Genomic DNA, 16,544 nt, shown 5'->3' with positions numbered 1-16,544 from the left:
ATACGGTATTTCTCACTTATTTAAGGCACATATTAAAAGATGTTCTGGCTTGGGGCGCCTGGGTGGCTCAGTCAGTTGTCTGACTTCAGCTCAGGTCATGATCTCATGGGTCATGGGTTTGAGCACCACATCCAGCTTTGTGCTGGCAATACAGAGCCTGCTTTAGATTCTGTCTGTCTCTCTCTCGCTTTAGATTCTGTCTCTCTCTGCTTCTTCCCCACTAGTTTTCTCTCAAAAATAAACATTAAAAAAATCTTAAAAAAAAGATCTTCTGGCCAAATAAAACTGGTCTACTCAAAATTCTTGCAGGTATGTTGATTTATTTATTTTACTATACAGACATAATTAAAGGATTTAAAAAAGAGAATTAGAAAAAAATATCACCCTCTTAAAAAAAACTTCCTATACATTTTTCCTAAAATCAGGATAGATTTTAGAAGGATGAGAAGTTCAGGTGTGTAAGCAGCCTTTTTGTACTAAGTTACTAGGAAATTTCAGGACATACAGAAATACATATTAAAGATAATTCATAAATAAGGAATTTGATATTCTAGAGTTGGGAACTAAACTTTGACACTGCAAATTGTAAGAGAATGTTATACCATCAAAAAATGTTAACTTGGGGCACCTGGGCGGCTCTGCTGGTTAAGCTCTTAAGTCCAACTCTTGATTTTGGCTTAGGTCATGATGTCATGGTTCCTGAGATAGGGTCCCATGTCAGGCTTAAGATTCTCTCTCTCCCTCTCCCTTTCCCCCTCCCTGGCTTGCAGGAGCTCTCTCTCTCTCTAAAAAAAAAAAAAAAAAAAAAAAAAAAAATTGTTCAATTCTCATTTTGTTTAATCAAAACATTTTTCTTTAGTTAAGGCTACTTATTAACCTTCTATCTCTGCATCTTTCCTATTTCCTACAGTAAAAAGAATGGAAATTTCCATTTCCGAAAGCTGACCCAGAAATATTTAAGTTTGGCCTTATTTATCAAATCTTGTCAAGGGTAGAGACTACCCTTTGTTTAAATATTCATGTGTATACAATACCAATGGTTATCACTGACTTCTTTTGAATTACCTTAAAGAATTTTATAAATCTAAGATTTTTATTGTGAAATTAAAATATAGTTTTACCGTTAGAAAAAAGCATTGCATTGAACAGTTTATAATTTAACAATGAACTACAGTAATGATAAACTTCAATTGCCAGTCTGTGTATACCTTAAGTAGGAAGCCTTATTAAATAATTTAAAATTCCAATTAAAATGTTAACTGATAGTGATGTTATTCAACACTCTCATGTCAGTTATACAACACTGATAATATTTAATATAATAGAACTAAATAAGCAGATATTTAGAGGTTTACTGATCACAGATGGTTTGCATACAACAGATGATCTGTTTTTATAATCTTAGAAAACTGGTAATTTTATATTGTCATTAATTTTTAAAAGTCAAATTTGACAAAAAAATCATTAAACATTTTTATTAGGTTATTTTGAGTAAGCAAGCTTAGAAAAAAACAGTATTAAATATACTATCAAGATAACATACACAAATAAAAGTGAGCAGTTTGGCAACACAAAAATATTAGCAGTCTTCACAGATGGCAAATATGTCCAAGGGGAGAAAAAATATATTTAGGATGTTTTAGCCACTTGCCATTTTCAGAAAGCTTCAATTTTATTGGCATGCAAACGTTTACAGCTTCAACCTAAAAGGCATTTGTGACTCTTGGTATATTCTTATATTTTAAACAACTCCCTGTAATAAATATGATCAACTTACCCAATCAAAACTTTTAAGTGTAGGTACTTTGTTTCTCCGAATCACCCTATGGACACTATCAAACTATAGGACATGATTCAAATTTTAAAGCAGATAGAATCTGAACATACTAGCAGACCAATAAACTGTAAGTAATATCCTTTGTATAAAAATAGTAACTAGCTATTCTCTATTCAGCTAGGCTTTCAAGTCATGGTCAAAATATTCAACCATTTCATATCATAAAATTTCTCAGATAATAGGAACCAAATCTCTTTATGCAGTATACAGATATCAATGTTGGAATTTCATTTTTAAAAATATGGCATTTACATAAGAGATAAAATTAACGTTTAGAGGTATTTTTGTAGCAGCCACATTAAGTAAACCAGATTTAGTAAACAGTGTACATGGAAATCTAAGGAAAATGGAATTCCAACTAAGAAACACTATATTAATGGAGGTATTATGCCTTTTAATGTGACAAACCCATATTTAAGAAATAATAGGCAACCTCCAAAAATGTGTTCAGTACAGAAAATTTTAAGAACATTAGGAAAGCTACTTCACAGTTTTAAAGTCAAGTGATTTCTTTATACAGAGGCAATAGGGTCTAGTGGAAAGGGCTCAAGCTTTGGAGTTAGACTTTGGTTCAATCCTAGCTCAGCCATGTACCATCTGTGTGTACCTGAACAAATTAATTAACCTTTGAGTCTCAATCTATAAAAGGGGACTAATATTTATTTTGTGAGCTTATACTACAGATTAGAAATATGTGAAATATGGCTAGTACAATAAATGGTAGCTGTAATTTGCAGTGAAGCATTTTCAAATTGAAATCAAGTCATTATGAGCACGCCAACAGAAATCTCAAAGACGATTATTTTTTCAACTAAATGACTATTGCTGATAGGAGATATTGATGTAGAGTTAAAGTTCTCTAAATGCATTAGAAATCTTATATTTTTTCTTCTTTTGAGTATCTCAAAATAGAAACAGCAAAAATAGACATTTTTTTCACTACAACCCTAATAAAGGTGAAACAACAGTGGTATGGGAATCAAACTCAGTCTACTGAATCTTACTTTTCCCATGGGCAAAATAAAGAGATTACATTAAATAATCTCTATGCTCATTTCCAACTCTAAAAATATATGGAACTAAGTAAAGTGGTTAAGAGCTGTGAAGGCAGATTGCCTGGATTCATACCAGCTCTGCAGCCTTGAGGAAGTTTCCTAACCTCTCAATCATGCTTATCTATGAAATGGGAATCATAACGGTACCTATCTCAGAGTGTCATGAGAATTAAATGAACACACAAAGTACACAGAATGGTGTAGAGCACATAGAAAACAGTTAATAAATGGTAAGTCTTATTATTAAAATGGAAAACATTCTCTCCGGTCATTAAAATTTTTAAAGATTTTTCAAAGCTGGAATATCATCCAGGGGAAAGATGAAATACTTTGTTTTTACTTCAAGAAAAACAAAATTAGGACCATTGTTGGTGTTTTAGAAAAAAAAAAAAAAAGTACTCCTGCTTCACAATGTTCTGGCAGAAATGATGAAACATCAAATTAAAAGAATGCTTTCTAGCTAAAAAGAATTTGTGCCCCCCCACCCTTTGCCATCTAGATGAAAATAGCTCAAAACTTTAGGAAGAGAAATGAAACAAAACAAAAAATTATGAAACATGTGCACTTCTAGTTTTGGCAGAAGATTTGAAAACTCCCTGCTCCCCAAGCCAAGTGAAGTAATATGGCTGATCCTGCCATCTTGCTAGAAATGAAACTGCTACCTACATCTGTGGATTTCATCCTTTCCTTAAATGCGGGGCTGATCTTGTTCCATCTGTCACACCCAGTGATTGCCATTGTTTCTCCTATAGAGAAATCAACTATGATTATGGTTTTTCTGATTTGAGTCAAAAGGCTTCTACAAAAAGTTGCTTCAAACTCCCATGGAATCTGCAAATGACAATGGTTGGCAAGGAAAGGCACATAAAATCTCATGTGAATGATAATGAGAGAGAATCTCTAAACATAAGAGTGAGCCATGGGGTATACTTCCTTGGGTATCTGGATGCTTTCTTCCCCTTTTATCCTTATGTGAATTATCAATTATCACAATTTCTGAAAAGCCTATAGCTGGGCAATAATACTAGCACCAAATGTTGTGGTACTATGTAAGTCTGTCTTATTGACTTATTTTTTAAAAAAAAAGGATAAAAGAGGAAAGTAAATAGCACATTCAATGAACATAATACAAATTGCAGGAAACATCAGCTGTAATGTTCCATTTTAAAGTTAGAATGAGATTATGAATAGAACACAACAGAAGTTAATGGTAAAATTCCAGATTTTTAATGTAAATGACTTAGAATGATACTACTGACTCATTCTGACAATGTTATTAAACTCAGTAAAACTAAGGAAAAACAAAAAACCAAGCTACCCATGTAGGATTAGCTAAGATTCTATTCAAGTGAGGTCAAAGATTTCTTAGACATGACATCAAAAGATTCTTAAAAGAAAAAAACTGATAAAATGGACTGTGGCAAAATTTAGAACTTCTGCTCTTCAAAAAACATGTTAAGAGAAAAGATAAGCCGCACACTGGGAGAAATATTTGCAAGTCATATATATGATAATGGACTTCTATCTAGAATAGATAAAGAATTCTCAGAACTTACTATTAAAACAAGCAATCCACAATTTTAAAAGCTGCCAAGACATGTTAACAGGTACTTCACCAAAGAAGACATAGTATAGTAAGCAAGCACAAGAAAAGATACTTAACATCAACAGTTACGGGGGTAACTGAAAATAAAACCACAATGAATTACCACCACACACCTATTAGAATGGTTAAAAAAAAAAAACGGACAGACAATACCAAGCACCGGTTTTTATGTGGAGCAACTGGAACTCCTATATACTGCGGGTGAGAATGCAAAATGGTACAGCTGCTGTGAAAACATTTTGATAATTTATTAAACATAATCCATGTTGATTTTATTTTTTTAAATATTTATTTTTGAGAGCCTGCACGCATGTGTGTGTGAGCAGGGGAGGGGCAGAGAGAGGGGGGACATAGGATCTGAGGCTGGCTCCGCACTGACAGCAGAGAGCCCAATGCGGGGCTCAAAATCATGAACTGTGAAATCATGATCTGAGCCGACCAAAATCAAGAGTCAGATGCTCAACCGACCAAGCCACCGTGGCACCCCCATTATTCACATTTATGACATGACCCAGCAATCCCACACCAAGTAAAATAAAAATTTAGTTTAACAAAAAACCCTATGAATGTTTACAGCAACTTTTATATTAACCAAAAACTAATTTCAACATCACTCGAGTAATGAATAAACTGTGAGATACCCATATAATGGAATACTGCTGCAATACAAAGGAATAAATATAATACAAGACAAAGGAATAAATATAAACAACATAGATGAATCTATACGAATTATGCTAAGTGAAAGGAGCTAAATTCAAACAGCTATATACTGTATGATTTCATTATATGACATTCTGTGAAAGGAAAGTGTCTAAGGAGAGCAAACAGATCAGTGGTTGTCAACTCCTGGGGGCTGAGAAAGGGACAGACTACAAAGGGGCAGAAGGGAATTTTGGGGGGTAACTGAACTCCTCTATATTTTGACTGTGGTAGTGGTGGTCACACAACTATATGTATTGGTCAAAACTGCAGAATTATACACTAAAAATGATGAATAATACTCTATGCAAATTTTTCCTTAACAGAAAAATTTTTATATTATAGCTAAGTAAAAGTAACAGAACCCAAAACTAACATGCAAAAAAGCTTAACATAAGAAAAAGTGGCCAAGCCCATTTTTGGAAATTAGGGTCCAAGCTACAATTGTACTCCACTAGGAAGCTAAATCTCATGTTTTTGTTTGTTTGGTTTTACTCCTCTAGTAGTAAAATAACCATAGATTTGACTCCTAAAAAATATGCTTTAAAAAATAAACCTACTAGAAACTGTTTTATAAATTCCAAATGCTCCTAGGTCATTAACTCAATAAACCCCATCATCCTACATTTCCATCTGCTCCCTTTATTCTCTCAATATCTTTTTAACATTTTTAGACTATCCACCACATCAGAACACTATTCAACTCTACATCTCATCAACTTATTTCAAGATTTCTTTAAATTTTACTTCTCAACAAGATCTTAGGAGAAAATTGCTGTGCTAAAGGGAAGACTATCATCTTAGTCCAGGTGCTTATCTTTTGCTCCTAGCTACACTTGATTTCAAGCTACCTCTACTTTCACTGATCCTATATTTGGCTGACCAATCTTCTCAAAAGGTTTCTTCCTTTTTTTTTTTTTTTTCCTGCTACACTGGGTCTGCCCCCACCCAATCAATGGAACTATTTTTTCAGTGGAAATCCACTAAAGGATATGAAAAAATGGGTTTGTATTATATTGTTACAAAGCTATCAGTATCAATATCATTTAGGAATGTTAAACATAGGTCAATTTTTAAAAAATAATTAAAATCTAAAGAATTTGATATAGGACTTAAAATTTACTTGGATTAACAATGATGTTATGCCAAAAGCGGTCCTGGCCTTATAAAACTCAAATTTTTTGCCTTTCACTATATAATTTTCTGATGCTTTCATCAATCAAAAGGGTTAGAACTTCTATAAATCCAGTGGAGTGTCTCCTAAATTGTTTCACACAGAGGTTTATAGGTATGGTTGGGGGTACCTCTTAATGAAGGGTAGAGGCAAGATTTCACAGTCAAGTAAGTGTGGAAATGTTTCTCTTTCTTCTAACACTTTTTCTCTGAGTATACTCATTAACATCTCACAGAACACTGGACAGAGCACGGTTTGGGAAATCTATACACAAAATACTAAATTAAAATTAAGTTTAAAAAATTTAATTGCATCAAAGACACAATGCCTACATCATAGGCAGCAGTGACCAAATAGTAACTAATTGGGGAATGCAGACAAAACTCAGGTAGATGCATGTTGCTCTTAAATAGCTAAATTAATACCTTGTTACTCAATGGGTATACTTTTGATCAGGAGTTTCTGCATCACCTTTAATTTTTTCAAGCTCTTTCCCAAAATCAATTTCAATCTTCAGAATTTTAACAACATCCCCACATGATTTCAATGCATATTAAAGGCTGAGAAGCACTGGCCTACAACAGGAGTTGGCAAACTTTCTGTAAAGAGCCAGAGAGTTAAAATTTTAGGTTTTATGAGCTATGAGGTCTGTATTGTAACTATTCAACTAGGCTGTTTATTATAATGATAAAAAGGTCTAGAAAGATATAGTAATTAAAGATGAATATAGATACCTTAGAACAGAATCCCAAAATACATAAAGAAATGACAGAATTGAAAGGATAAACCCACAGTTTGGCAATTATACCGAGGATTTTCAATATCCCTCTCTCAATACTGATGGAATCAGACAAAAAAAATCAACAAAGATGTAGATAGAGAAGAATAACAACCAACTTAACCTAGCTGGTATTTATAGAACCCTCTACCCAATAACAGCAGAATACTCATTCTTTTCAAGTGAACATGGTGTTTTCTCCAGAATCAAACACATGCCAGGTCACAAAACAAGTCTTAATAAAAGACTAAAATCATACAAACTATGTTCTCCCATCACATGTAATTAAATTAGAAATTAATAACCAAGAAACGTGGGAAATCCCTCAGATATCGCAATATCAGACAACCAATTTTTAAATAACCCAAAGGTCAAAGAGTAAATTTTAAGGGAAATTAGAAAATACCTTGTGAGACAGCCTAGTACTAGTAGAAGGTCACACACATAGATCAATGGAACAAAAAAGAGAGCTCAAAAATAAAGCCTTACATTTATATTTCATTGATTTTGGTCAAAGGCACCAAGGCAATTCAACAGAGGAAAGGATAGTCTTTTCCTAGAATAATTAGAAAGCCCTATTAAAAAAAAATTAGATCCTTACGTCATACCATAGACAAAAATTACTGCCAAATGGATCATGCACCTAAATATCAAAGCTAAAACAATACAATCACTAAAGAAAACTAATTTATAGAAGAAAATCTTTGTGACCTAGGGTTGACCAAAGACTTCTTAGATAGAGTACTAAAAGCACAGTCCATAAAGAGAAAGCTGGTAAATTGTTCTTCATAAAATTTAAAAGTTGTACTCTTCAAAATGTGTCATTAAGAAAAAAAGATAAGTCACACACTGGGAGAAAACATTTACAAATCATGTATTTCTAAAAAAGGACTTGTATGCAGAATATAAAAAGAACCCTTAAAACTCAATCATAAGAGAAATAACTCAATTTACAATGGGCAAAAGATTTGAATAGATACTTCAACAACAAAGACAAGTGAATGACTAATACATTAAATGATGCTCAACATATTAGTCATTAGAGACATGCAAATTAAAGCCACAAAGAGATACCACTCCACGCCTAAATTGAGAAGCAGTCTCAAGTAATTCAACTTTAAAAAAGAGTAGAATGGAAGGAGAGAATATGGAAATTGATTCTCTCAAAATCATTTTTGCTGACATAGTCTTTGGAAAGCTTTTGCGTACCTCCAGTGGTACACATACTACTGATATAAGGAGACCACTGGTATAAGAAAACAAGAAAGGTACAGTGACTTACAAAATAATTGGTTAGCAGGATTTGATGATCTGGAAAGGTGTCAAGCATGAATGAGCCTGACTTCAAAAACAAAAACAAAAACAAAGTAGTTAGCGCTGGAAGGGTGGAAAAGGAGCTAACCTGATAGAGGGTAGGGAAAGGAAGTAGAACTCTTTAGGAATTTCTGACATTATCCTCCATCATCATCATCACGATCATGGTTCTAATAGTCCCTGCACTGGCAAATGAGGAAGATGGTCTCAGGCAACACCCACAATGTTTTTATCATTTAGTTGACTTCCACACTGGCTCCCTGCCCTAGCCCACACTTGACAAAAAGGTACCATGCCCAGGCAAGTCTCTACATCTCCCTTTAAACACTCACATCCAAAAATCACTCTGTAGCAACTGCAGCGAAGAAGAAAATTGCACCAAGTACAGGTGACCTTCCTTTTTATCCTACATCCTAATCTGATGTCCTCAAACTACAGCATTTCTCACTGTAATAATCATTTATATGCCTGCCTCTTCCCTCTCCCATTAGACATTGTGACTTCTTTCAGACAGAGACCTTGAGATCTTCAGCAACCTGTAGAGTATCTGACATACACTGCAGTCAATAAATGTTCAAAGAACGGAAGACTAGGCTTGTTAATATTATAAACTCCAACCATGCAATTTGAGTATCCTTGTCTACAAAAGACCTTTTTATTTTTTTTTAACATCATGGGCAGCAAAAAAGAAACCCATTTTTTCTTTCTTCGGAATGTCATATAGCTAATCACCTTTTACTTAAATAGGAAATGGCTTTATACATATAAAAAAAAAAAAAAAATGTGTTGTAGTAAAAAGACCAGGAGCTAGTTAACAGGGTTAAGGCTAGTACCAGTGACTCTGGATATGTCTTCAATGGCTTTCAGTTTCTTCAGGCGTGAAATGAAAGGATTAAAGTGCAATCTCTAAGCACCCTTCAAATGTTAATATTCTAAAGATCTTTATCAGTGTTTAAAAACAATTAGAAGGTAGGAGGCATGTCACTTGCTGAGTATTCCTAACATCTTGGTACCTCTCTGCTAGAGAACAAACTAAATTATACTGTCTATTCATTCAGTACTTCAATTCCATGAACAAAAATAAGCACCAGGAAAAAGAGTCTCCTTTTGAAAAGGACATGACTTTTGAATTCTAATAATTTAGCTCTTGAAGCATTTAACCACACATCATAGGTACTGACATAATAAACCAAACTATATATACACTTACCTGCCAGGAAACTGCTCCTAAAATTGCTGTTGCAAGAAGACTAAAAAAAACTAACTGTTCTGAAATTAAGCAAAAGTGACGCATCCCTTTGGATGCCATGATTCTATCAAGGCTATTGTTATCCACCCTGTGGGTAAAATACACTTTATGGCAGTCATTTAACTTGGTATGGAATCCCCAAAGAGTTAAGAGAAAAATAATATGGCAAATCATCCAGAAAATTCCAAAAATGGAAAAGCCTGGTATTACAAAATACCAGAGGTGAGTGTCTCTAAGTTTAAATGCTGAAAGAATAAAAAAGGTAAGCTCAATCATTCCAATGAAAACAACTGAAAGTCTTCTGCATATTCTTCCACGGTACAAAAAGGGTTTCCACCTTTCAGTCACTGAAAGTCCGCTAAAATAGATGTCAAGGAAAGGGTCGGTTATCAGGCAGATAAAAAAACATGCAAAAGCAATTGGATTTTTGGGAGTTTCCAATGAGGAGAAAAATAACAAGACTGCAAAAATAACTAAGTTTGGAATAGCTAAGAAAGACTTCATTCTGAGGTCAATAATCAGCATGGCCAAAGCTACGACAAGTAAAATGACACTCAGAGACTTCTCTACCAACATAGTTGTGCTGGCAATAGCAAATCCAACAAGTTCCAGAAATTCAACTGTGGTTAGTAAAGTGGGTCGATGACGGACATACCCAGAAATTCTCTCCACCAAAGCGCATAATATCCTTAATACTATGGAAGTTAGAAGCAAATATTTGGTTGATTCTTCTTTAACATCATTTTTAAAGGATGAATTGTCAAGAAAACATAGGAGGCCAAGCAAGAATCCAAACCAAAGATTCGAGAGACTTAAACTTGCCGCTTCCATTGAAAAATAATAATAGAGTATGCTGGCAATTCCAAGAACAAAAAGACCAAGAATAAAAATTACCAAAATTAAGGAATTTGCTGTTTTTTCCCATCTTACATAAAGACCTAGGCATATAGCAACCAGTAAGTTGATTCTGGCTAAATAGCCAAGATAACGCACTGAAGAATGCATATTCACTTCTCTGTTTACTTCTTCCAGTCTTGTCATTGCTAAATAGAGACAATGACTAAAGCAGTAACGCAGTGATTTACACATGTAATCTGGCAATTTGGGCTTTCTCCCCACGTTTCAAAAATTATCTGCTTGTATTTCATCCAGCAAATCCAATGTATCCGTAACTCCTATTTCCGCATTTCCTCTGGTGGAATTTTTGTTTATAGTGATCTAAAACGAAAAAAACATATATGTCAGTGTTAATTTTATATAATTCACCTTTTCCACCTATCTTCTTTGTAAAAAATAATAAATGAAATATACAGTTTCTTCTGAAACCCAGTTTTAAATTTGACTTGCATGTATCTTAATGGTAACTGTCTCTGGTTTCAAAATTCACTTTATTCCAACCAAAATGGCAGTGCTTTCTACTTAACATATGCTAAGACTGTATGACTAAATCACCACCAATGAAACTGTTTTTCCAGAGACTAAGCCATTCTTGCTTCACTATTTGATTTTTCAACTACAGGCAAATATGAGATATTCAACCTGGCTTAGGTTGTAGCAGATGGATTTGGCACCATCACAAGCTACTCAGCAGCTAAAAAGAATGATGGACTTCATCCTCATCTTTAATTTGAAAGGCACTAATCCCCAATAATCGCAACCATTACTATCTGCCTAAAATCCTCTACATCTTTTTACAAGGCAGCTCTAACATGCTATAAAATCTTAGTCTTTACATTGTTTAACGAATATACTTATTAGAAGTAAAGTATTAAAATTAGTCCCTAAAGTGAATCTGTAATTTTCCCTGTAGTTTTGTCTCTACTAAATTACTTGGATTATCAAACCTCCTTTCTAAATCTAGATACTATCTCTGTAGCAAACCAATTCCTGAACTTTCTAGTTAAAATTGTCAACTTGGAATGCTAACCAATATTTATTGTAAATTAAAAATCTTATAATTTTACTTTTAAAAAGTTAACAATTATTTGTTAAAGGACCCAGATAATTATTTCAATCTTTGAGTGCCCCCCCAAAAGTTGCACTTAAAGCATGACAGTGGTCAAAAATGCTTTAACTATCTGCCAGATAACTGTTCAAATTTTCTAGTATACTGTTTCAAAAGAACTGATCCATTCAACAGTTCACGGTCACATTAAATATCCATGGAGAACCCAACTGGATAAAAATTAAAAAAAATGACTTGTTTGTGATCAGCTTATTTATACTTTCTTAATAGGACACTAAAAGACCTGACAGAAACATAAGATAACCTGGAATTAATGTTAATTATCCATTTGGCTGGAGAAGAATGTCAATGAGTGACAATCTTACAGTCTCTGGGATGTTCCAAGTACTATTACTAATTCCACTTCTTACTAATTCTACTTCATCAAGTATATTTTTTACAGATAATCCTATTTAAGTATTCTGATTTTCCTCAATTACATTTTCATCCAATCATTTCTTACTTATGATACCATACACACTAAAGAAAATGTCTTCCTCTGTTTGGAAGGACAAAACCTTATTTTGGTTTTACCTTTTTTCCCCCAAGCTTAAGACACTGAAAAAAATCTAGAATACATTGTATTTTTTTAACATCACTCCTGTATGTTATATAATCATTCAGTGACTATGTTGGCATATATATCATCAGTTGATGGTACAGTCTGGGCTTAGACAACTGAACACTGCTGGAGAAGAAAAACAAAAAATTACACACCAGGCTAAATGGATGCCACTCAAATCACTCTTCCATTCTCTGTGACTATCATCCTCTCTTCTTCTAGTCAAATCTCTGACACCCATTTCTCACTGCATTCTCACTATATGACTGCCTTCGACAGAGGTGTCTGAAGAGAGCTTACTTGGGTTTCCAACCCTACAAACCCATGTCTAACCTACACCTCCTGATACAAGAAAAGAAGGATGTCCCTTCCCTATATAAGGGTAAATCTTTCAGCCATATTAGATATGTTTTTCCCTCTACCTCTTCCAGAACTTGTCACCTCTCTCTCCAAAATCCCACTCTTATCCATTAGCACTTAAAAGAGCTTTGCAAATGTCTGAGTTTATTTGAGAGACGCGAGAGTATATGCACACAGGGGAGGGGCAGAGAGAGAATTCCAGGCAGACTCAGCCCTGTCAGCGCTGAGCCGGATGAAGGGGTCGAACCCATGAATTGTGAGATCATGACCTGAGCAGAAATCAAGAGTCGGATGCTTAACCCACTGAGCTACCCCGGGGCTCTGCAAAGCTCTTTTTAGAAATAACACTGGGGTGGGGGGCCTGGTTGGCTCAGTTAGTCCAGCATCTGACTCTTGATTTCAGCTCGGTCATGATCTCATGGTTTGTTGGTTCGAGCCCCTCGTCAGCTATGTGCTGACAGCTCAGAGCCTGGAGCCTGCTTCGGATTCTGTGTCTCCTTCTCTCTCTGCCCCTCCCTCGCCTGTACTCTGTCTCTCTCTCTCTCTCTCTCTCAAAAATAAATAGAACATTAAAAAGTAATAATAATAATAATAATAATAATAATAATAATACCGGGGCGCCTGGGTGGCTTAGCCAGTTAAGCACCCGACTCTTGAGTTCAACTCAGGTCATGATCTCAGGTTCATGGGATAGAGCACCTCGTGGGACTCCATGCTGACAGTGCAGAGCCTGCTTGGGATTCTCTCTCCCTCTGTCGCTGCCCCTCCCCCTCTCCCAAAAATAAACTACTTAAAAAAAAATACCAAAACCCAGAAACAATAGAAACAATCCTCACTCATCCCCATCTTCTCTTCCAAGTTTAGTCTTCTGTCCTCTTGACAGATGTTATTTGATTGCTGCACTTCTCCCACCACTAAACAATGGTTCCCACTATACAACAAATTGCTCTGCCAAATTCTAAAATGAGCGGTAAGCTCCTAAAATCAATGCGTACTTTTCACTTATTATCCTGCACTTTTTTCAAACAACCTTTGACATTGCTGACTCCTCTCAATTTCTGAAACCTGTCCGCCCTTTAGCTTTCAAATACTAAACTCCAGATTTTCTTCCTAACCCATTGATCTTTCCTTCTAGGTCTTCTTGCAGACTCTTCATTCTCAATCCATCCTTTGGCTATTCAATCCCAAGTTTAGGCTTTTCTCTCACTATATACTTTCTTTGAGCAATCTCATCTATTTCCATGTTTCAATTATTCTCTCTCCCTAATTACACACATATATTAATCTATGTGATAGAAATAAAAGCACCAACTCTGTTTGCTCTTAGAGTAAAACCTAGAAAAAAAGGTAAATGTAAATTGTACCCATAAATCCATATCGTAGAATTTACGCAACCACACTGCCAAAATCACCATGGCAGCATATTTTTAAATGGCTAGTTTACACAGTCTTTCCATATTCTGACCTTCTTCAAAAGACAAGCTGGCTGAATCAGAGAGTAAAGCAACAAAGCATCACAATCTTTTCAACTTGTCTGCGATTAGTCGATTCAATGAGAAATTACTTGACAGATAAAAATGGAGCAGAGAAGAGTCAATTTGCATAGAGGAAGTTCACTAATAACTCCCAGAGCCTATTTTATAAAACACACATACTACTCTAACCCTCCTCTCCTTCACCGCCGATATTTAATCCTCACCAAGTCTTATCCTTCTTCCTATACACATCTTAAATGTTTCTACTTCTTTCCATCCCCAAAGTCAAAATCCCAATTTTGGCCACCATTGTCTCATGCTTAAATATCTCCCTGTATCTACTCTTGCCTGCTCCAAGAAGCATCCCTTTTAAAACCAAAAATTTGTTATGTCACTCTGTTATGTAAAACCTGCCAATGGCTTCCCATCATCTTAACCAATAAAGTCTACATTCCTTAAAATGCCTTATAATACTCGCCATATTGGCTGTGAATAACTTTCCTGCCTCATCTCTTACCACTCTTCCTCTTGAACTTTGTATTCCAGCCACGCTGACCTTTCAGTTCTGTACTACACCACTGCTATTCCCTCTTCAGGTATACTCCTTTCCCTCCTCCTATCCCCAACCCAGTCCTCACACCTGGCTCACTCCTACTGTTCAGGTGTAACTTAAATCATTTTCTTACTGAGATCACCCCTGACCCATTCATATGATCCCTGCACTTCCTCTATAATAGCAGAATACTGATCATCATTTAATATCTGCATTCCCTATTAGATCACAAGGTCTCTGAAAGTTTGTCTTTACTACTGTGTACCCGTGTCTAGCAGAAATTTGGAATCAAGTAGGTATTCAACAAATACCTGAAGAAATAAAGTCTAATACAGAAATAACTATAATAACAATGCTAGTTATTGGACACTTACTAATACACAAAGAGAATAAAGAAGTTGTCCAATATCCCACGGCTCATAAGCAGTAGAGCTAAGGGAGATTCCATAAATGTTTGGAATTATTCTATCCTTCGCTGAATTCATCCAAATTCCTCCAAACCAGTTAGTTCTCTTCCATGTCCTCCCTCTAGGGAATGGCTCACTAGAGTCAAAGCCACACTTTAACATTTGCATCAGCTTTGGACTCAGAAACTATTTCTGTCCCATCTAGGGGGAAGCTTCAAAAGCTAAAAGAACCATACTGAACAGCCAGGGGCGGGGAATTCCAGAGCTTTGCTTCTATGAATTCATGTTAACTCTTTGGGCCCATTAAATACGAGAAGAATGGCACCTTAAATATTAAATCTCTCAGTACTGGGGCAGCAACAGCAATTCTTCCAGAAAGAGCCCGCCTGTTCTCTACCACCCCTCTACTTTGGGAGAAGGCGACCACAACTGCGGACCCAGCTGACTGGTTAATCACGGAGGATACGGAAAGGCACACCCCACCTTCCATCCTCCGACCCTCACCGTCAACTACTCCCGGGGCAGTTAATGGCAATCCCGGCCCCAAGAGACCGGCTGGGCGGAGCTTGGGGCTCGAACTATGCAGAGCCCTGGGCGGTGTCTGTGCTCAGGTCTCGCCACCCCGCTGTTCACCCGGACCCCCCTACCTGACTCGGCCGCCGCCACCAATGCTCTCTCAACCCACGGAGTCGGCTCTGGGGCCAACACAGAAAAGGGAGGGTCCTTGGGGCTGAGCCTGAGACTCGGAGCGGGAAGGTGGCACGCCGGGAGCGGGAGGAGGGGGGTCGAGGGCCTGAGGCCACACGCACTAGTACAGGCCAGTCTCGATGGAAACTTTCTCCGTTACCGGCCGGGCCGCGGCCGCCATGTTCCTGCCGCCGAATCCGCGACGGTACGGAACGCCGCCGGGGTCAAACCGGGCGGCGCGCTTCCTCCCTGAGGCCCGGCCCCCCTCCCCGCCCAAACCCACCGCGCCACAGCCGTCCCAGGTGCGTCCGGCCCTGCACTGGCGCACACACCCCACCTAGGGTGCTGGCCGAGTCCAGCGTCCTTCGCCTTCTGGGACTTGGAATCGGCCGCGAACCGGGAGTGGGAAGACCACAAAGGATCATGTAAACCGTGCCTATGAAGCCTCTAGGCCGCCGCCTCGGGCTGGACCGAAACTGGGGCCGGACGGGCGGGACGGCCACACGTGGGCTGTAAATACCGCAGGAGGCTTTGCTGTTCTTTAGTATTTGGCATAATGCATGGCTTTGTGTCTGCTGACCGGCAAAAGGCAAGCTCCTTAGGCTCGCCTTCAAAGCCCTTCTCGCCTCCTTTCCTAATTAAGACTCCTTTTAAATCACCGCCTGGGTCTTTACGCCACCGACAACGCTGAGCTCCCCCTCCCCCTCCCCCCATTCGTCCTCCTGTCCCTTACATGTTCACCAACCTCTCTTCCTAAAAGCCAGTAAAACGCCCAGGCCT

The 16,544-nt window shown here is 37.0% G+C and overlaps 1 protein-coding gene across 4 annotated transcripts in view; it reads right to left on the bottom strand.

The window, feature by feature from the left end:
- The window catches only part of TMEM168 (transmembrane protein 168), a 32,116-nt gene extending 15,811 nt beyond the window's left edge, over window positions 1–16,305 (bottom strand). Inside the window, exons 1-2 of one of the 4 annotated variants that reach the window (XM_058724554.1) lie at window positions 16,048–16,305; window positions 9,677–10,933 (exon numbers count right to left, since the gene is read on the bottom strand). In XM_058724554.1, coding sequence (XP_058580537.1) covers window positions 9,677–10,804 — 1,128 coding nt within the window. In that variant the 5' untranslated portion in view covers window positions 10,805–10,933; window positions 16,048–16,305. Of the gene's footprint in view, window positions 1–9,676; window positions 10,934–13,255; window positions 13,359–15,044; window positions 15,281–15,724; window positions 15,863–16,047 lie in introns of those variants that run through there. The other 3 variants (XM_058724552.1, XM_058724553.1, XM_058724555.1) reach the window with 3 other exon arrangements.
- Between the last annotated feature and the right edge of the window lie 239 nt (window positions 16,306–16,544).

Source organism: Neofelis nebulosa, chromosome 4 (genome assembly GCF_028018385.1).
Source record: "Neofelis nebulosa isolate mNeoNeb1 chromosome 4, mNeoNeb1.pri, whole genome shotgun sequence".
Classification (NCBI taxonomy): domain Eukaryota; kingdom Metazoa; phylum Chordata; class Mammalia; order Carnivora; family Felidae; genus Neofelis; species Neofelis nebulosa.
The sequence above is the reverse complement of the archived record's forward strand: the minus strand, read 5'-3'. Positions and strand labels throughout refer to the sequence as shown.